We start from the raw sequence: 15,788 nt of genomic DNA on the forward strand, positions 1-15,788 counted from the left end.
ATATCTAGACTAGGACAACCACCTATGAGGGCCCAAACTATCCCTCTGCCCATGCAGGGGCAAGGGGTTTGGGACAAGGGCACCTCGTCTAGGGGTGTAACCCGCATCCGATTGCACCCCTAAATTTCATGAAAGCTAAAACTAAAATCAATTTATTTATTTTAATAAAATAAAATATAATAAGAATATAGGATTTAACTTTCTTTTAATACAATTAATTAATGAATTAAGCTTGTTTAAAAAAATTAATGAATTAAGCTCAATAGTCTAAAAGAATTCAATTTGCCATCCCTCTACCATCCATTCGCAGTCGGTCCACAGAGAGACAGGTTTGGGGCTATGGGGGATAGCATAGAGGGCTTACTGAACCAAATTCTGAGATGAGGTAAGCTTGATTTCGCATCATACTGTGTGAGATTTCGTAACGGAGTTTTGGTTAACCACAATTAGGTTACAACTCAAACCTAAATGTGGAGGTTTGGTTTTGGTTTTGTTAGGTTTATTTTTGGAGTTTGGCCTTGTGGCTGAGCCTATAACAGACACCTCCACATGCACAGAGATCAGGGAGAGAGGAAAGGTGCGGGGGAGGTGGATATTCAACCTTCTCTCTTATTCCATAACAAAAAAGAAAAAAATAGTAAGAGAATTTATTGTGAGTTGGCTTGTCTGACTGTTCCCTTATGCTAATGCTATGTGAATGTGTCTGCAGAGATGTAGTTGATGAAATGGATGAAGATAAAAGGGAAGAGCATCCACCATCTTGACATTGATGAACTTCATAGCTTATATATTTCTGTTGCCTTTGGGTGATTTAGTTGAGATCTTTTCATTTGGGCATGAAACATTGGAAATGACACTGTACAAATGGTGAAGTCCCTGCCACACCCTCCCTTTTTTTCTTGCTCCTCTAACATTTTTGTTTTTGGAATTTCAATGTATCAGAGTCAGTTTACTTATTAAAAAAAAAAAATTGTATCAGAGTCAAGAGTTATTAGGTTGAATACTTACATTGTGCATAATCATATGACATTCATCTTGAGGATAACTCCATTTATTTTTTGGTTACCCATGCTTCTTTGTCTAGTACTCTTGTTATGTGCATAATTATATTATCTAGACTAGTTGTGCTCCAGCGGAAATAGGATACGTATCACAATCGTAGGGGTTAGATTTTAACAAAGGTTGCAAATTATCTACCCCACCTCTTCTTACTATCATTGAATTTGATATTCCTAAATAACTTGTGAAGTACTGTATTTCCATCCCTTCCCGCATATACAATACAGTTGAGACAATTTTATCTGCTTTATTTCATCCAGAATGTGAGAATCTCATTAATAATACTAATAATAGAGTTATGTTATATACAGTCATTTTTGTGTATCTTAACGCATTCCACTAATATGATTGGCTATGTCACTTTTTTTTAATATCCCTAAGTCAATGTTTTTGGCCATTTGGATTCCATGATATAGCCACCATCAGATAATCTGAATTTTTTTTAATTATTATTATTATTATTATTAATGCACAAAGCTCCATTAATTCCTTAAAAACAAGAAGAAGAAAGTGTTTCTCCCCTTCATATGTCTTTCTCAGATCGTTTATGAAAATAATGATTTATTCTGTTCCAAATCCCTCATGCAAGGGTAAGAAAGAACTCTAAATTCTCACCATTTTCATACCCCAATTTTTGTCTTTCCTCTTGTAAATATCATGTAAATCTGTTCCCAACAATCTTCTTCCCCTATAGATTAACTTTAATTGGAAGAATCTTTTTGCACACCCTTCACACGAGTATGTTAATTAGAGATTTGTTATTAATCATCTCTACACATCACATTTATTTTTATTTTTAATTTTTTTTTGTTTTATTCTTCTTAAGTTAATTAAATTCTTTTACTCGTCATCCATATACCATATATTTGGTAAGAGAAAAAAAAAATATTGTATGTGGTGTGTGGGATGTTATACTTTTGGTTTTCCTAGAAAACCTTTGTCTTCCCTAAAGTGGTTCACTTTATCTAAGATGATACACTTCATCTATCAAGCATAGGTAATTGCCCTTTATAAATAAAGTGGTGACTCTTGCTATTTTTTGATGGATGAAATAATGAGGGTAGCCTAAAAGTTGTAGGAGTAATAAATAAGGGTTCCTAGTCTTGCCTATATAAAGGGGCTTGTGTTTTCCATTAGAACCATCTCAAAAAATTCTAAGGCAAAATGCTAGAAGTCTATTTCCTACAAAATCTCTATTCTCTTTTGTAGATTTGAAACTTTCCAGTTATCAAACACAAATTGCTGGAGGTAAAAGATCCTATAGATTTTTTTGCCTATATAAAGGGGCTTGTGTTTTCCATTAGAACCATCCCAAAAAGTTCTAAGGCAAAAGGTTAGAAGTCCCTTTCCTACAAAATCTCTATTCTCTTTTGTAGATTTGAAGTTTTCCAGTTATCAAATACAAATGGCTGGAGGTAAAAGATCCTATAAATTTTTTATTAAAGTTATTTTCTTACATTTGGTATTAGAGTGGTTGCCTTTCAACTTTGTGTTTGAATTATTAGTATTTCATTTTGTTCATATAATGGGCTTTTGAAATGCAGTTTTGTTCTTTGTTTTATTCTCTTGGCATGATCAATGAATTTTGTCATAATCTATATTGTGAGAGAAAAGCCAGGTCATGTTTTCAAACATTTGTGGGCTCAATTTTAAGTTTTTTTTCATATTGTTGGGCCTTTGGGATAATTTACATTTTTTTTTAAGGAGATGTCCAGTTGTATTTTTTTTAATAATGAAGGTAATGCCACAACATCCTTATTATTTAAAAGAATACATATAAAAAAAAATTGGAATCTCATTATAATTAAATCATAGGTTTTAAGGATTTATTCCTACAGAGAAATCTTTAATTTTTGTGATTTAATTAGTATAAGAAAATGTTTTTCAGTATTGACAGTTAAATTTATCTTCTGCCTACATGTGTGGATAGTTTTATTTGTTAATATTTGAAATAATTTGTCTTATAAATAAAGATAAGTAAATTTATTCTGTTACGCAACCTTTTCCCATATGAATGTTAAAATGTACTTAAATTCATAGCATTAAAGTTTTTCTTGGTTTTGCAGCTGTTGTACCACAATCCTTAGCTGATTGTGTTTATTTTATTCCAATGCTTGATGACACTAATTTTTCTGATTGGAAAGATTCGGTTCAATTTATCTTGGAGTATATGGACCTTGATTATGTACTCTGTGTGGAACAATCACCTGCTGCCATGGATATGGATGCACAGGAAGTTATTGAAAATCACCAATGGTGGGAGCGATCTAATCGCCTAAGTCTAATGCTCATAAAGTCTCGCATGAGTAAGAGCATTAGAGGTTCTATTGGTGATTGCGCTACAATTAAGGAATTAACACAGGCAATTGAGGAACAGTTTGTTCGTTCTGACAAGGCTTTAGCTAGCACTCTTATCAGGCAATTCACTACTAAAGCCTTCGACAGTTCTAAGGGTATGCGTACATACATTACAGAAATGAGAGACATTGTTTCTCAACTTAAGGGCTTAAAGATAGAGATATCTGAGCCATTCTTGGTCCATTTCATCCTTGACTCACTGACATCTGAGTATGGACCTTTCAAGATCTCTTATAACACACATAAAGAAAACTGGTCAGTTACGGATCTTCTGACCATGTGTGTGCAGGAAAAGGAAATGATGAAGCATGATAGACCTAAAAGTGCAAATATGGTTGTGAATGATAAAGTTAAGACCGAGAAGGGCCAAAGTGGACCTCAAAAGAAAAGGAAGCATAATGTGCCATCAAAATCCAATGGATCTAATGGCAAAAATGTGACCTGCTTCTTTTGCAAGAAAGAGGGACATGTAAAGAAGAGCTGCATCAAGTATAAAGAGTGGCTTGAAAAGAAAGGTAACTCTATATCTCTTGTGTGTCATGAATCTTTTTTTCATTGATGCTCCTAAAAATTCATGGTGGATTGACTCCGATTCTTCAATTCATATTGTGAATACATTGTAGGGTTTTCTCACCAGAAGGAAACCAACAACAAGTGAACTTTGGCTCTTCACCGGAAATAAAGGGTGTTCACAAGTTGTTGTAGTTGGAGTTTTTAGAGTGATTATCAAATCGGGACATGTTTTTTATTTAAATAATGTTTTTTATATTCTAGAATCTTGTAGAAATTTAATTTCTGTTTCCAAATTTGTTATCAAAGGATATAGTTTCCTTTTTTAGAATGTTATGACTGTTGTTAAGAATAAAATTCATGTTGGTTCTGGAACTTTAGTTGATAACTTGTTTAAATTAGATATTCATCCCGATTTTGAAGAGAATTATCTCTCCCTGCATTCAGTTGGTATTAAGAGAAACATTTTGAATGAAAATCTTCTCTACTATGACATAAGAGATTGGGACACATCTCTATAGAGAGGATGAGACGGTTAGTAAAAGAAGAGGTCCCACTGGATCTTGATTTTACTAACTTCAAGAATTGTGTGGATTGCATAAAAGGTAAGCAGACCATCAATAATTCTAAAGGTTCAAGAAGGAGCTCAAGCATTATTTTACACAAACAGATATCTGTGGACCATTTTCTACCCCTTGCCTGAATGGTCAGAGATATTTTATCTTATTTATTGACGACTATTCTAGGTATATGTATCTTTATCTTCTGAATGAGAAGGCTTAAGCACTAGATGTTTTCAAAGCCTATAAAGCAGAAGTAGAGAATCAAAATGAAAAGAAAATCAAAATCGTAAGATCTGATAGGGGAGGGGAATATTATGGTAGGTACACAGAACATGGACAAATTAAGGGTCCATTTGTAAATTTCTTTCAGGAAGAAGGCATTGTTGCCCAATATTCAATGCCTGGCACACCATCATAAAATGGTATTGCAGAAAGAAATAATCGTACGCTAATGGATATGGTAAGGAGCATGATTAGTAAATCTAATATCCAACTTTCCTTGTAGAGTGAAGCTCTTAAAACTGTAGTGTATATATTGAATAGGGTTCCATCCAAATCTGTCTCTAAGACACCTTTCAAGTTGTAGAAATGGTGGAAACTTAGTTTAAATCATATATATATATGGAGTTGTCCTGCTGAAGTTAGGATTTATAATCATAACATAAAGAAGTTAGATCTAAGGACAATTAGCAGTTTCTTTTTGGGTATTCAAATAACTCCAAAGGATATAGATTTTTTTTTTATCCCAATAATAGCCCTCGAATTGTCGAATCTAAAAATGTAAAATTTCTTGAGAATGTTGAACCTAGTGGGAGTGTGAATCTTCAAGAGGTTACTTTTGAGGAAACACCTGAACATGCTACTTTGCCTTCTTTTGGAGAAAGAATGGTTGTCTTAAAGCAAAATAGATCGCAAGATCAAGTAATAACACCAATTCAAGTACAGTATATTCCCGTAAATGAGGTTCAATTTGAAGTTATTTCGCATTTACAGTCTGAACCAATTGAGTCATCTCCAAATGATGAAATAATGGCTCTAAGAAGATCCTCAAGAATACACAAGCCTGCTATTCCAGATGATTACATTGTATACCTAACTGAGTCTGATTTTGACATTGGACTTCCGGAAGACCCAATTACGTTTTCACAAGCCATGAGTAGAAATAAATCTACATTTTGATTGGATGCCATGAAAAATGAGTTAGAATCCATTTATAAGAACCAAGTCTAGGATCTCGTCGAATTACCAGAAGGGGTGGCAACAGTTGGCTGCAAATGGGTTTATAAAACCAAACGAGATTCTTTTGGTAATGTCGAATGATATAAGATTAGACTTGTCGCTAAATGATTCACTCAGAAGGAAGACATTGATTATCATGAAACCTTCTCTCCGGTCTCTAAGAAGGATTCATTGAGAATAATTATGGCTTTAGTAGTTCATTTTGATTTAGATATATCAAATGGATGTGAAAATGGCTTTTCTTAATGGAGATCTTGATGAAGTGGTATACATGAAACAATCTAAGGGTTTCAGTGACTACAGTCAGAAAATATGTAAATTGAAGAAGTCTCTTTATGGACTAAAACAAGCTTCCTGTCAATGGTATTTAAAGTTTCACAAGATTATTATCTCATACGGCTTTATCGAGAATCTTATTGATCAATATATATACCTTAAAATTAGTGGGAGCAAATATATTTTTTTAGTCCTATATGTAGACGATATTCTTCTTGCAAGTAGTGATTTGGGTTTGTTACATGAGACTAAACAATTTCTCTCCCAAAATTTTGAAATGAAGGATATGGGTGAAGCCTCTTATGTCATTAGCATAGAGATTCACAGAGACAGAAAACAAAGAGTTTTAGGACTGTCTCAAAAAGCTTACATTGAAAATTTTTTATAGAGATTTGGTATGAAAGATTGTAAAGCTTCTGTAGCTTCCATAATCAAAGGTGATAAATTTCATAAAAGACAATCGCCTAAAAATGCATTGGAACAAGAGCAAATGAAAAGTGTGCCTTATGCATCTGCAGTGGGTAGCTTGATGTATGCTCAAGTTTGTATCCGTCCAGACCTATGTCTAGCAGTTGGATTATTGGGTCGCTATCAAAGTAATCCAGGACTTCAACATTAGATAGCTGCAAAAAAGGTGATGCGGTATTTGCAAGGAACCAAGAATTACATGCTAACTTACAGGCATACAAATTTACAAGTGGTTGGCCATTCAGATTCTGATTTTGCCAGTTGTGTAGACACCAAAAAGTTTACTTCTGGATATATCTTTCTTCTTGCTGAATGAGCTATATCTTGGAAAAGTACGAAACAATCTATAGTTGCTACGTCTACTATGGAGGCAGAATTTATTGCGTGCTATGAAGCAACGACACAAGCCATATGGTTGAAGAATTTTATTTCTGGTCTTAAAATTGTCGATTTCATTCAAAGACCAATAAAGATTTTTTGTGATAATACCGTTGCAGTGTTCTTCTCAAAGAACAATAAGAGCGGAAGCAGAAGCAAGTATATTGACATAAAGTATTTAAGTGTGAGAGAGATCATCAAATATAATGTGGTGTATATTGAGCACACCAGTACAGATTTGATATTAGCTGATCCAATGACCAAAGGTTTACTGGTAAAACAGTTTCAGGGTCATGTGAATCGTATGAGCCTAATTAAAGTGTAATCTCTCATGTTACTTTATATTTCACAAAGAATAAAGTTGAATTCAGTTTCAGTTTTGCGCATAAAGTAACAATTCATCATATCCATTGGGTGATTAAGTTGGACCCGAATGACTTTTAATAATTGTTCATAAAGTATTTTTAAGGGATACTATGCATTGTGACACATGGAAGGGAAATGTTCACTATAAAGAGCAATACCACCATGGTTCGTATGTAAGATATATACCTTAACAGAATTAAGGACATTATTTTGGTCATTTCAGTTTTATCTATTAAGTGAACAAAGTGGGAGAATGTTAGACTTTTGGTTTTTCTAGAAAACCTTTGTCTTCCCTAAAGTGGTTCACTTCATTTTAGATGATACACTTCATCTATCAAGTATAGGTAATTGCCCTTCATAAAAAAAGTGGTGACCCTTGCTATTTTTTGATGGATAAAATAATGAGGGTAGCCTAAAAATTGTAGGAGTAATTATTGAGAGTCACTAATCTTGCCTATATCAAGGAGCTTGTATTTTCCATTAGAACCATATCAAAAAGTTTTAAGGCAGAAGGCTAGAAGTCTATTTCCTACAAAATCTCTATACTTTTTTGTAAATTTGAAACTTTCCAGTTATCAAGCACAAATACTTGGAGGTAAAAGATCTTATAGATTTTTTATTAAAGTTATTTTCTTACATGGGAATGAGGAATATAATTTTTCTTTTGAATTTGTTAGAGATTTTTAGCATCCAAATATGCTTCCATAATTTCTTTTGTTCTCGTCTTAGAACATTCTCTCTTGCTTAGGTTATTCTTGGCTCCTTTGTCGAACTAAGCACTTGTAACTGTGAATCCTCCTGACTTCGTTTTAAATGGTTGCACGACTTTTTCTTAAGGCATTTTTAGTTTAATTTTGAGGGATTTTAACCAAGGCACGTAAACCCACTTAAAAAAAAAATTAAAATTAAAATTAAAATATGATGTGTAATTAAAAAAAATAAAGTAGTTCTATTTAAAGGTCTTTACATTACACATCATCGTATAATTTAATTTAAAAAATAAATTTTAAAATTTAAATATTATATATCAAATTATATAATATGGATGATGTGTGATGTACAAATATTTACTGTTCAAAAAATTATATTAAAAAAGTTAAAAATATGAAATCTAGAAAAATTATAAAAAGAAAAAAAATTTAAACTCATATTGACCTTTTACAAAAAAACTTTTACCCTATGGTATAAAATCAAGAATAAATTATAAAATACAACTGAGTAACTTATTTATTTATAATTTTGACCAGACATTTATATCTCCATGCCTGTACGTGTATAAAGTGTGTCTACAAGGGAACGAACTAGCGAATGCCCGAATGGCTTCGATGCCAACTCTGCTCCATACACAGCAAATTTCATTATTCGGCCTAATTTCCCACCAATTCCCTTCCTTAATCTGCTACAGCCCCCCATTTCAAACATCCAACCCTCCTCATCTTCTCCGAGTCACTTCTCCAAACCTCATTCTCTCCCACAAGCCATTAGCAACACTCAAATCCCAACAAAACAACCACTCCTCCTCCTCCATAACCAAGACCCAAGACGACGGCATTCCCATTGAAGACGTCAAAATTCTCGTCAAGTTCAAGTCCAGGCACAATTACATTCGCGTTCTCCAAGTTTCCAGAAAAGCTGACCACCCTTTTGCCGGCTCTAGGCTCCTGCTCCTCGATGGCCCTGGAAACATCCACAGCATCTCGTTCCTATTCAACAAATCGCTCACCAACACGTACTTTGATGTCTTCGCCACCTTGCCACCGATCTTGCCGCCCGGGCCTTTGGGAATTCTCGGGTTCGGAGCGGGTTCTGCTGCTCGTTTGTGTCTTGAGTTGTACCCGGAATTGGTTATCCACGGATGGGAGCTTGATCCGTCTGTGATTGCTGTGGCGAGAGAGTATTTTGGCCTTGCAAAGCTTGAGAGAAAATACAAAGAAAGGCTTTTTGTCTATGTTGGTAATGCATTGAAAGCTACAGTTCGAAATGGGTTTTCGGGAATCTTTGTTGATTTGTTTAGTAAAGGTAGTTTGATTCCGGAACTTCAGGATCCGAATACTTGGCAGCTGCTGACCAAGTGTTTGAGGAAAGGCGGGAGAGTTATGGTTAATGTTGGAGGTAGTTGTGTGGAGGCCGAGGATTCGCGGAGAGATGGGAAGGTAGTCATGGAAGAGTCTTTGAAGGCGATGCGACTGGTTTTTGGCGACAAGCTTTACATTATGAATCTGGGGAATCGGACTGACGATAGCTCCATAGCTCTCACCGGTGAGTTTCCGGATCTTGACTCCTGGAAGATGGCGCTGCCTCGTTCTTTGAGGTGCTATGTCGATATGTGGACAAAATTTCGCAGTTAATATGGTACGTGCTGGCGCTGTTTGTGTTTGGCTTATGGCATTTGTGTACGTAGACAAACCTTACAAAGTTGTGGAATTGAAGGGTTTATTTATGGCATATTGTTTAGCTGTTTTTAGGAAATGAGAACTCATAGCAGGAAAGATTATTAATGAAGTTGAACTATGGAATTTCATTTTTGACATACTGTGAAATATCAGGATTAGTTGTAGAGTTTTGCTATGTACAAACAAAGTCACTTACTAGTCTGCGTACTAATACTGATTCCTTCATATTTAAAATTTAAATTAGCACTATTTTCAATAAAATTTATTTTTTGACTAATTACATTAGATTTGTGTACATATTAGTGCGCAATTATGCTTGTAATTAGATTTTTTCTTAGTTGTATACCGATCATGTGATCCAAATATATGCGTTGGAATGCAATATGATCAATGTGGTTTTAAAAAATATTGACCTGTTGCTGGGGCTTTGGGATTTATTCAAATTGAGCCTTTTTACTTGACCTTGAAGGAGGCATAGCAACTGAGCACCACAGAATCTTATTGAATCATTGGGAAGGTTTAAATATCTATTAAAATCACTATCTTTTCAGTGGTCTTGGAAAAGTCGATTTCAAACTTTCTACGTTCCTATAATCCAAATAAATGCAATTTGATATGGTAACCAAGGTTATATGTTAATGAATTAGTAGTCCCTAGGCATAATTTTAAGCCAGATATTGTGTAGTGGATATAAACTAATCATCACCAATTGCCAAATTTCACTCTAGCTAGAAGATTTATGTGGGATGGCTAATTTGTGCATTCCATTACCTAGAATATTTTGTACACTCGAAAGATCTATATTGTTCCTTGCTGCACATTTTTCCCAAAAATCACTTTTACCTAACTTTTGTGGCATGCCAATCAGCCACTTGAATGATTTCTCTATACATGCGTGATTGAGACAGGCACCTGTGCTGATAGTATATTAATCTGCTTTCAAATGTCTTTCATTGCCCAATGCGTCTTCAATCTAAAAACGGGCACAACGGTGTAGACACACGCACGACATCTACGGTGCACTGAGAGAGAATTGCCCACCCCCTCCACTGAGAGAGTAAAAGCTATATCACTCTACTCTTCAATTTTCTTCTCCTTCCTTTTGATGCATGTTCTCGTTTCTTCTTCCTCTCATTCCTCTTTCATTTTAGGTGCTACTAATTTGACCATTTGTGGTAACTTAAAATCAGATCAAGTGTGAAGTAGCAGTCCTATGCATCCCAATATAAATAATGTTTGGTTTGATAGTGAGTTGAGATAGTTTATAAATAGTAATGAGATATTTAAGTCGAGATTAGATGCATTAAAAATTATTTGAGTTAAAATGTTTTATGGGATTTTAGAAAATGAGAGAGAAAAAAAAAAGTTGAATAAAAATATTATAAAATTAAAATATTGTTAGGATATAATTTCTTAATATTATTTTTATTTTGAAACTTGAAAGAGTTGAATTATTTTTTATGTTTTGTTTGAAAAAGTTGTAATAATTAGGTAATTATTAGATGAAAAATTTGAATATTTGAAATTGAAAAGTATTTATATTTATGATATTTGGATATTGAGATGAGATAGAAGTATCTTTCTATCCAAATCAGGTCTAAATCCATTGATACTAGATGGGAGCACAAGCATATCTCTTGGTAGGAATATAATTCAAAATTCCAATAAATTATGTTGTTCTTCCAGCTCTGTCATTCTATATATCACTTTCACCCCAGAGCATTAGCAAGGGCCTCGCCATTGCCCAATGCAAGTCCAAAATGGAGCACAAATCTGCAGAAATTCATCTGTAATGGCCTAGCTAAAACTCATTTGTTTGACATAACTGCTACAGTTATTGTATCTCTTCCTCCAAACTTGGCCAGCAACTGCAGCCCAGCCAAATGGTTATTTTATTATTTCCGCTCCCCCCCAATGTCTCTTTCTTCTCCATCGATCTGCTCCACCTTTCCATTTCTTTCATTCCTCTCTTTCTTTCATTTCTTTCTTCTTCTTCTCTACGCCGAAGCTCTATATCTCCTTTCTCTCCATAACTGCCTTTGCCTTTACCATGCCACACTTCCTTACAAACTCTCTCTTGCTCTTCTTTTTTGCTCTGTAAGTTTCCACACCGCATCAACATGCACCCAGCCAATGCTCAGCCACCGTAGCCCAACTCCCTCAACCACGATCAGGTAGACGTCTCTAACCACAGCATCATGGTTGGTAGCCTTTCTTGTCATGGCCCAAGTCACCACAGCCGCGATGCGAACCACTGTTTCTGCACCACACAACTATCACAACCTCTGTTTTTAGGAAAGAAAAATAGAGCATGTGTGAGCTCTTAGCCCGTTGCACAATCAGAGCCTAGCTACGCCACTGCACCTCCACATCGCCTCAGAAGATGCTGTCGAGTACTACACGTCAGCCCCCCTAACGGCCGCGTCTCACAGTGAGGTTCTTCCCCTAGACGTCGTGCCCACTCTTTTCGTTCTCTCTCTTGTCACTCTATCTCTCTCTAAGTTACTTGGCCATGCAGATTGATGGCAATTTCATCTAGCTCAGCTGACCTCCGTCTAGCCACTTGCGGGCCGCCCAGCTCCCTCACATGCCTCTCCCATAGGTCTCTGTTTTCGTTTTCATTTTTAGATAAGCTCTGCTGCTCAAAGATAGTGTTCCTTCGTGTGTGTTTGTGTATTTAAAATTATTAATTAAATATGTAATATTATATTATTATTTTTACTTCTAAATGACTAGTTCAATGTGAATTAACTTAGCTAAAGGTTTTGGCTCTAGCTAAAACTTGAAATTCTAGTCAAAATTTAGACTTGGCAATGACTAGACTATTGCCAATGCTTTGAAAGCAATACAAAAATCACGCTTCAAGAGTTTCAGAGATTAAACATCACAAAAATAAAAGTAGCACAACTCCATTTAAAAACTAAGCAGTAAGAAACATACTGAATTGAGCAAAATGTAATAGATATGCGAGCATTGACTTCCCAAGCATAGATTCTATAACTTTAGACACAACTAGAGATGCAGTCCCATGCTTTTCATTTCCTTTGTAGCATATGGTATGCTCAACGATCTATTGTGTCAGATTTTCATTTCAAAAAAACATTATATCAAATTTTTAAGTCATGACTATTATCTCAGGTTAATTATAAGAAAATTGTTGTATTTTATCTTAAATTTCTTCTATTTTTATATATAAATATATATTACTTCTTATAAGACTAAATTTTGTGATAAATGGAAAACATAGATTGTTGCTACGAATGGGACTGGATTAGTGTCTGTGGGCCAATATCAACGCTACAAAGTAAGTCCATTTTTGTTTCTTCACCATTCTCTTTACCTTCTTGTCGGTGGAGATGAAAACTATACATACAGTGCAAAGGAAATGAAAAGCAAGCTAATGCCTTTCCCTTCCTTCCCCTCACAAGTCCCACAGTCTGTGATGTTGAAAAAGAAAAGAAAAAGATTGTAACTTGCAAAAGTACTCTTACTTGGTTCGACGTCGAGGAGTGGGTAGTGGCCAAGCTCAGTCACTCCGTCCAAACACCAATCTGAGAGAGAGGAAGAGAACTGATCGAGAAGATATTTCCCAAATCTGAGAGAGGAAGAGATATGAGAGAAAGGTTGCATGAAATCTGGGGGCGCAGAATGAACGAAGGAAACGAAGCTCTGTGTTTGAACGAAGGTCTGTATGAATGAAGGATTCTGCTGTCTGCATTTTCTTCTTCCTCAATTTCTTTCTTTTTAAAAAAGACATGATATAAGCCCTGACGTGGCAAAACGCCACGTCACCGACGTGCACATACAGGGACAACTTGTGCCTGTATGTAGTAAATCTGCTCTTTGATTATGCAATGAATTGATCATTATTTGAGAATCTATGTCCACTTCCACAAAGCTAATTTGCAGCTACTAACACATTTCTAGTCCATTAAGCAATATTACAACAACTTCATGGTATATTATTTCCAGGTTTTCACATTTAGTATGAAAATTGTCATCTCATGAGGTCTTTCTATGACTACTGCAATATTATAACAACTACTGCAATACTTTTTTCATGGTATATTATTTCCAAAATTTCACAATTACTAAGAACAGTGTCATCTCCTAAGGTCTTTCTATAACTCTATAGTAGCATTGCGTCTAAAGTTGTAGATAACATGTTGAGTTCATGAGGTTTTTCAATTCTTCTAACAATATATATTTAAGTACTTGAATCTTGGATCATCTATCACATGTCTCGATCTTTCTATGGTACCAAAAGTTGCAGGGGGAGTAAATGGCTTGTAGACATGAGAGAAAAATAAGAATTGTTCCAATAAAAGAGGGATGCTCTAAAGGGCTAAACATTGATAGTAAGAGGATAACGTCGTTCTTGGGGGCATATGAGCAGAAGTTCTATTGCCTTCACTCTCCCATGTTAGATATAATCATATATAACCAAGGTTTGGATACCAAGTATTCAAGATCCGAATACTTGACAACAGTTGAGGAAGTGTTTGAGGAATGGCTAGACAGTTATGTTTAATGTTGTGATTAGATGTGCGGAGGCCAAGAATTTGTGAAGAGATAGAAAGGTAATCATGAAAGTGTCATTGAAGGCAATGTGACTGGTTTTTGGCAACAAACTTTACGTTATGAATCTCAGGAATCGGAAGGACGATAGCTTCATTGCTTTCATCGGTGTGTTGCCAGATCTTAACGCCTGGACGACGGTGCTTCCTTGTTCTATGAGGTGTTATGTCGATATGTGGAGAGCATTTTGCAGTTAATGTGGTATGTGCTGGTGATGTTTGTGTTTGGCTTATGGCATTTGTGTATGTAGACAAACTTCACAAAGATGTGGAATTGAAGGGGCAAATTGTTTAGCTGTTTGTAGGAAATGAGAACTCATAGTAGGAAAGATTATTTATAAAGTTGAACTATGGAATGCCATTTTTTTCGAGAACTATGAAATATCAAGATTAGTTGTATACCCAAAATGTGATCCAGATAGATGCGTTGTAGTGCAATATTATCAATATGAATTTAACAAATATTGAGCTTTTGCTGGGGCTTTGGGAATTATTCAAATTCAACTTTTTTAGTTGACCTTGAAGTAGGCATAACAACTGAGCACAAGAGAAGATTTATATTGTTACTTGCTCCACCTTTTTCCCAAAAACCAATTTTACCTTACCTTTGTGGCATGCCGATCAGCTACTTGAATGATTTCTCTATATATGCGTGATTGAAATAGGCAATCACGCAAGCTAATAGTATTTGAATCTATTCCCATATGTCCTTCATTACCCAATTTGTCTTTATTTGACTATGCCACTAATTGATTATTAATTGAGAATCTGTTTCCACTTTCACCAAGCTAATTTATAGCTGCTGACGCATGTTTAGTCCATTAAGCAATATTACAATATCTTCTGCAATACTTTATTCATGGAATATCATTTCTAGGTTTTCACATTTAGTATGAAAGTACCATCTCCTAATGTCTCTCTATGACTTTATATTAGCATTTTGTCTAAAGTTGTAGATAACATGTTGAATTCATGAAGTTTTTCAGTTTTTCTAACTATATATATCTATTTATATCAAGATCCTTTAGTCTTGGATCATCTCTCAGTTGTCCCGATCTTTCTTTGGTACGTATCAAAAGTGGCAGGAGGAGTCAAAGGCTTGTAGACATGGGAGATGTCTCGATGATCAGTAATGTTCTAGAAGATTAGATCATTCTTATAAGGGGCATATTGGCATAAGTTTTGTTGCCATTACCCTCCCATATTAGATATAATCATATATAACCAAGGTTTGGATACCAAAGTATGTCCATACTAAAAAGCTATGAAAATGAATCTTGGAAACTTGTGTTTGATATGGCTACTAAAAATACTCCATGAAGTGAATCTAAACACTTAGATACATGTTTGAACCATACCATGGCAAGTAAGTTGCACAATAGACTCGATATTTTAAAGACCATATTAAGATAGACAATCTAGCCCTGAATATGGGCTGGAGGGGTTTTTCCAACCCTAAGCTGACTCAATTAGTCTGTATAAAGTAAATGCTTAGTCTCATAATTTAAAATGTTGAATATTGTACTCTCCTTTCCTTTTTCTGCCAAATATGCGGAGTAACACAGAAAGCATTATTTGTGATTGGGGAGGTAACTCGACAC

At 35.0% G+C, this 15,788-nt stretch overlaps 1 protein-coding gene across 3 annotated transcripts; it reads left to right on the forward strand.

Moving 5' to 3' along the window:
* The first annotated feature begins 8,483 nt into the window (after positions 1 to 8,483).
* Positions 8,484 to 14,575, forward strand: LOC122282844 (probable polyamine aminopropyl transferase). 3 transcript variants are annotated; one of them, XR_006230477.1, is made up of 3 exons: positions 8,484 to 9,569; positions 12,858 to 12,914; positions 13,039 to 14,575. XR_006230477.1 is itself a non-coding variant. In XM_043094888.1 (2 exons), the coding sequence occupies exon 1, from the start codon at positions 8,534 to 8,536 to the stop codon at positions 9,563 to 9,565; it is 1,032 nt and encodes a 343-aa protein (XP_042950822.1). In that variant the 5' UTR covers positions 8,484 to 8,533; the 3' UTR covers positions 9,566 to 9,569; positions 12,858 to 14,575. The 3 variants fall into 3 exon arrangements, 2 of the variants coding, with proteins under 2 accessions (XP_042950822.1, XP_042950823.1); XM_043094888.1 differs by having other exon boundaries at positions 12,858 to 14,575; XM_043094889.1 differs by lacking the exons at positions 12,858 to 12,914; positions 13,039 to 14,575 and adding an exon at positions 10,519 to 10,946.
* Positions 14,576 to 15,788: the final 1,213 nt, after the last annotated feature.

Source organism: Carya illinoinensis, chromosome 11 (assembly GCF_018687715.1).
Source record: "Carya illinoinensis cultivar Pawnee chromosome 11, C.illinoinensisPawnee_v1, whole genome shotgun sequence".
Classification (NCBI taxonomy): domain Eukaryota; kingdom Viridiplantae; phylum Streptophyta; class Magnoliopsida; order Fagales; family Juglandaceae; genus Carya; species Carya illinoinensis.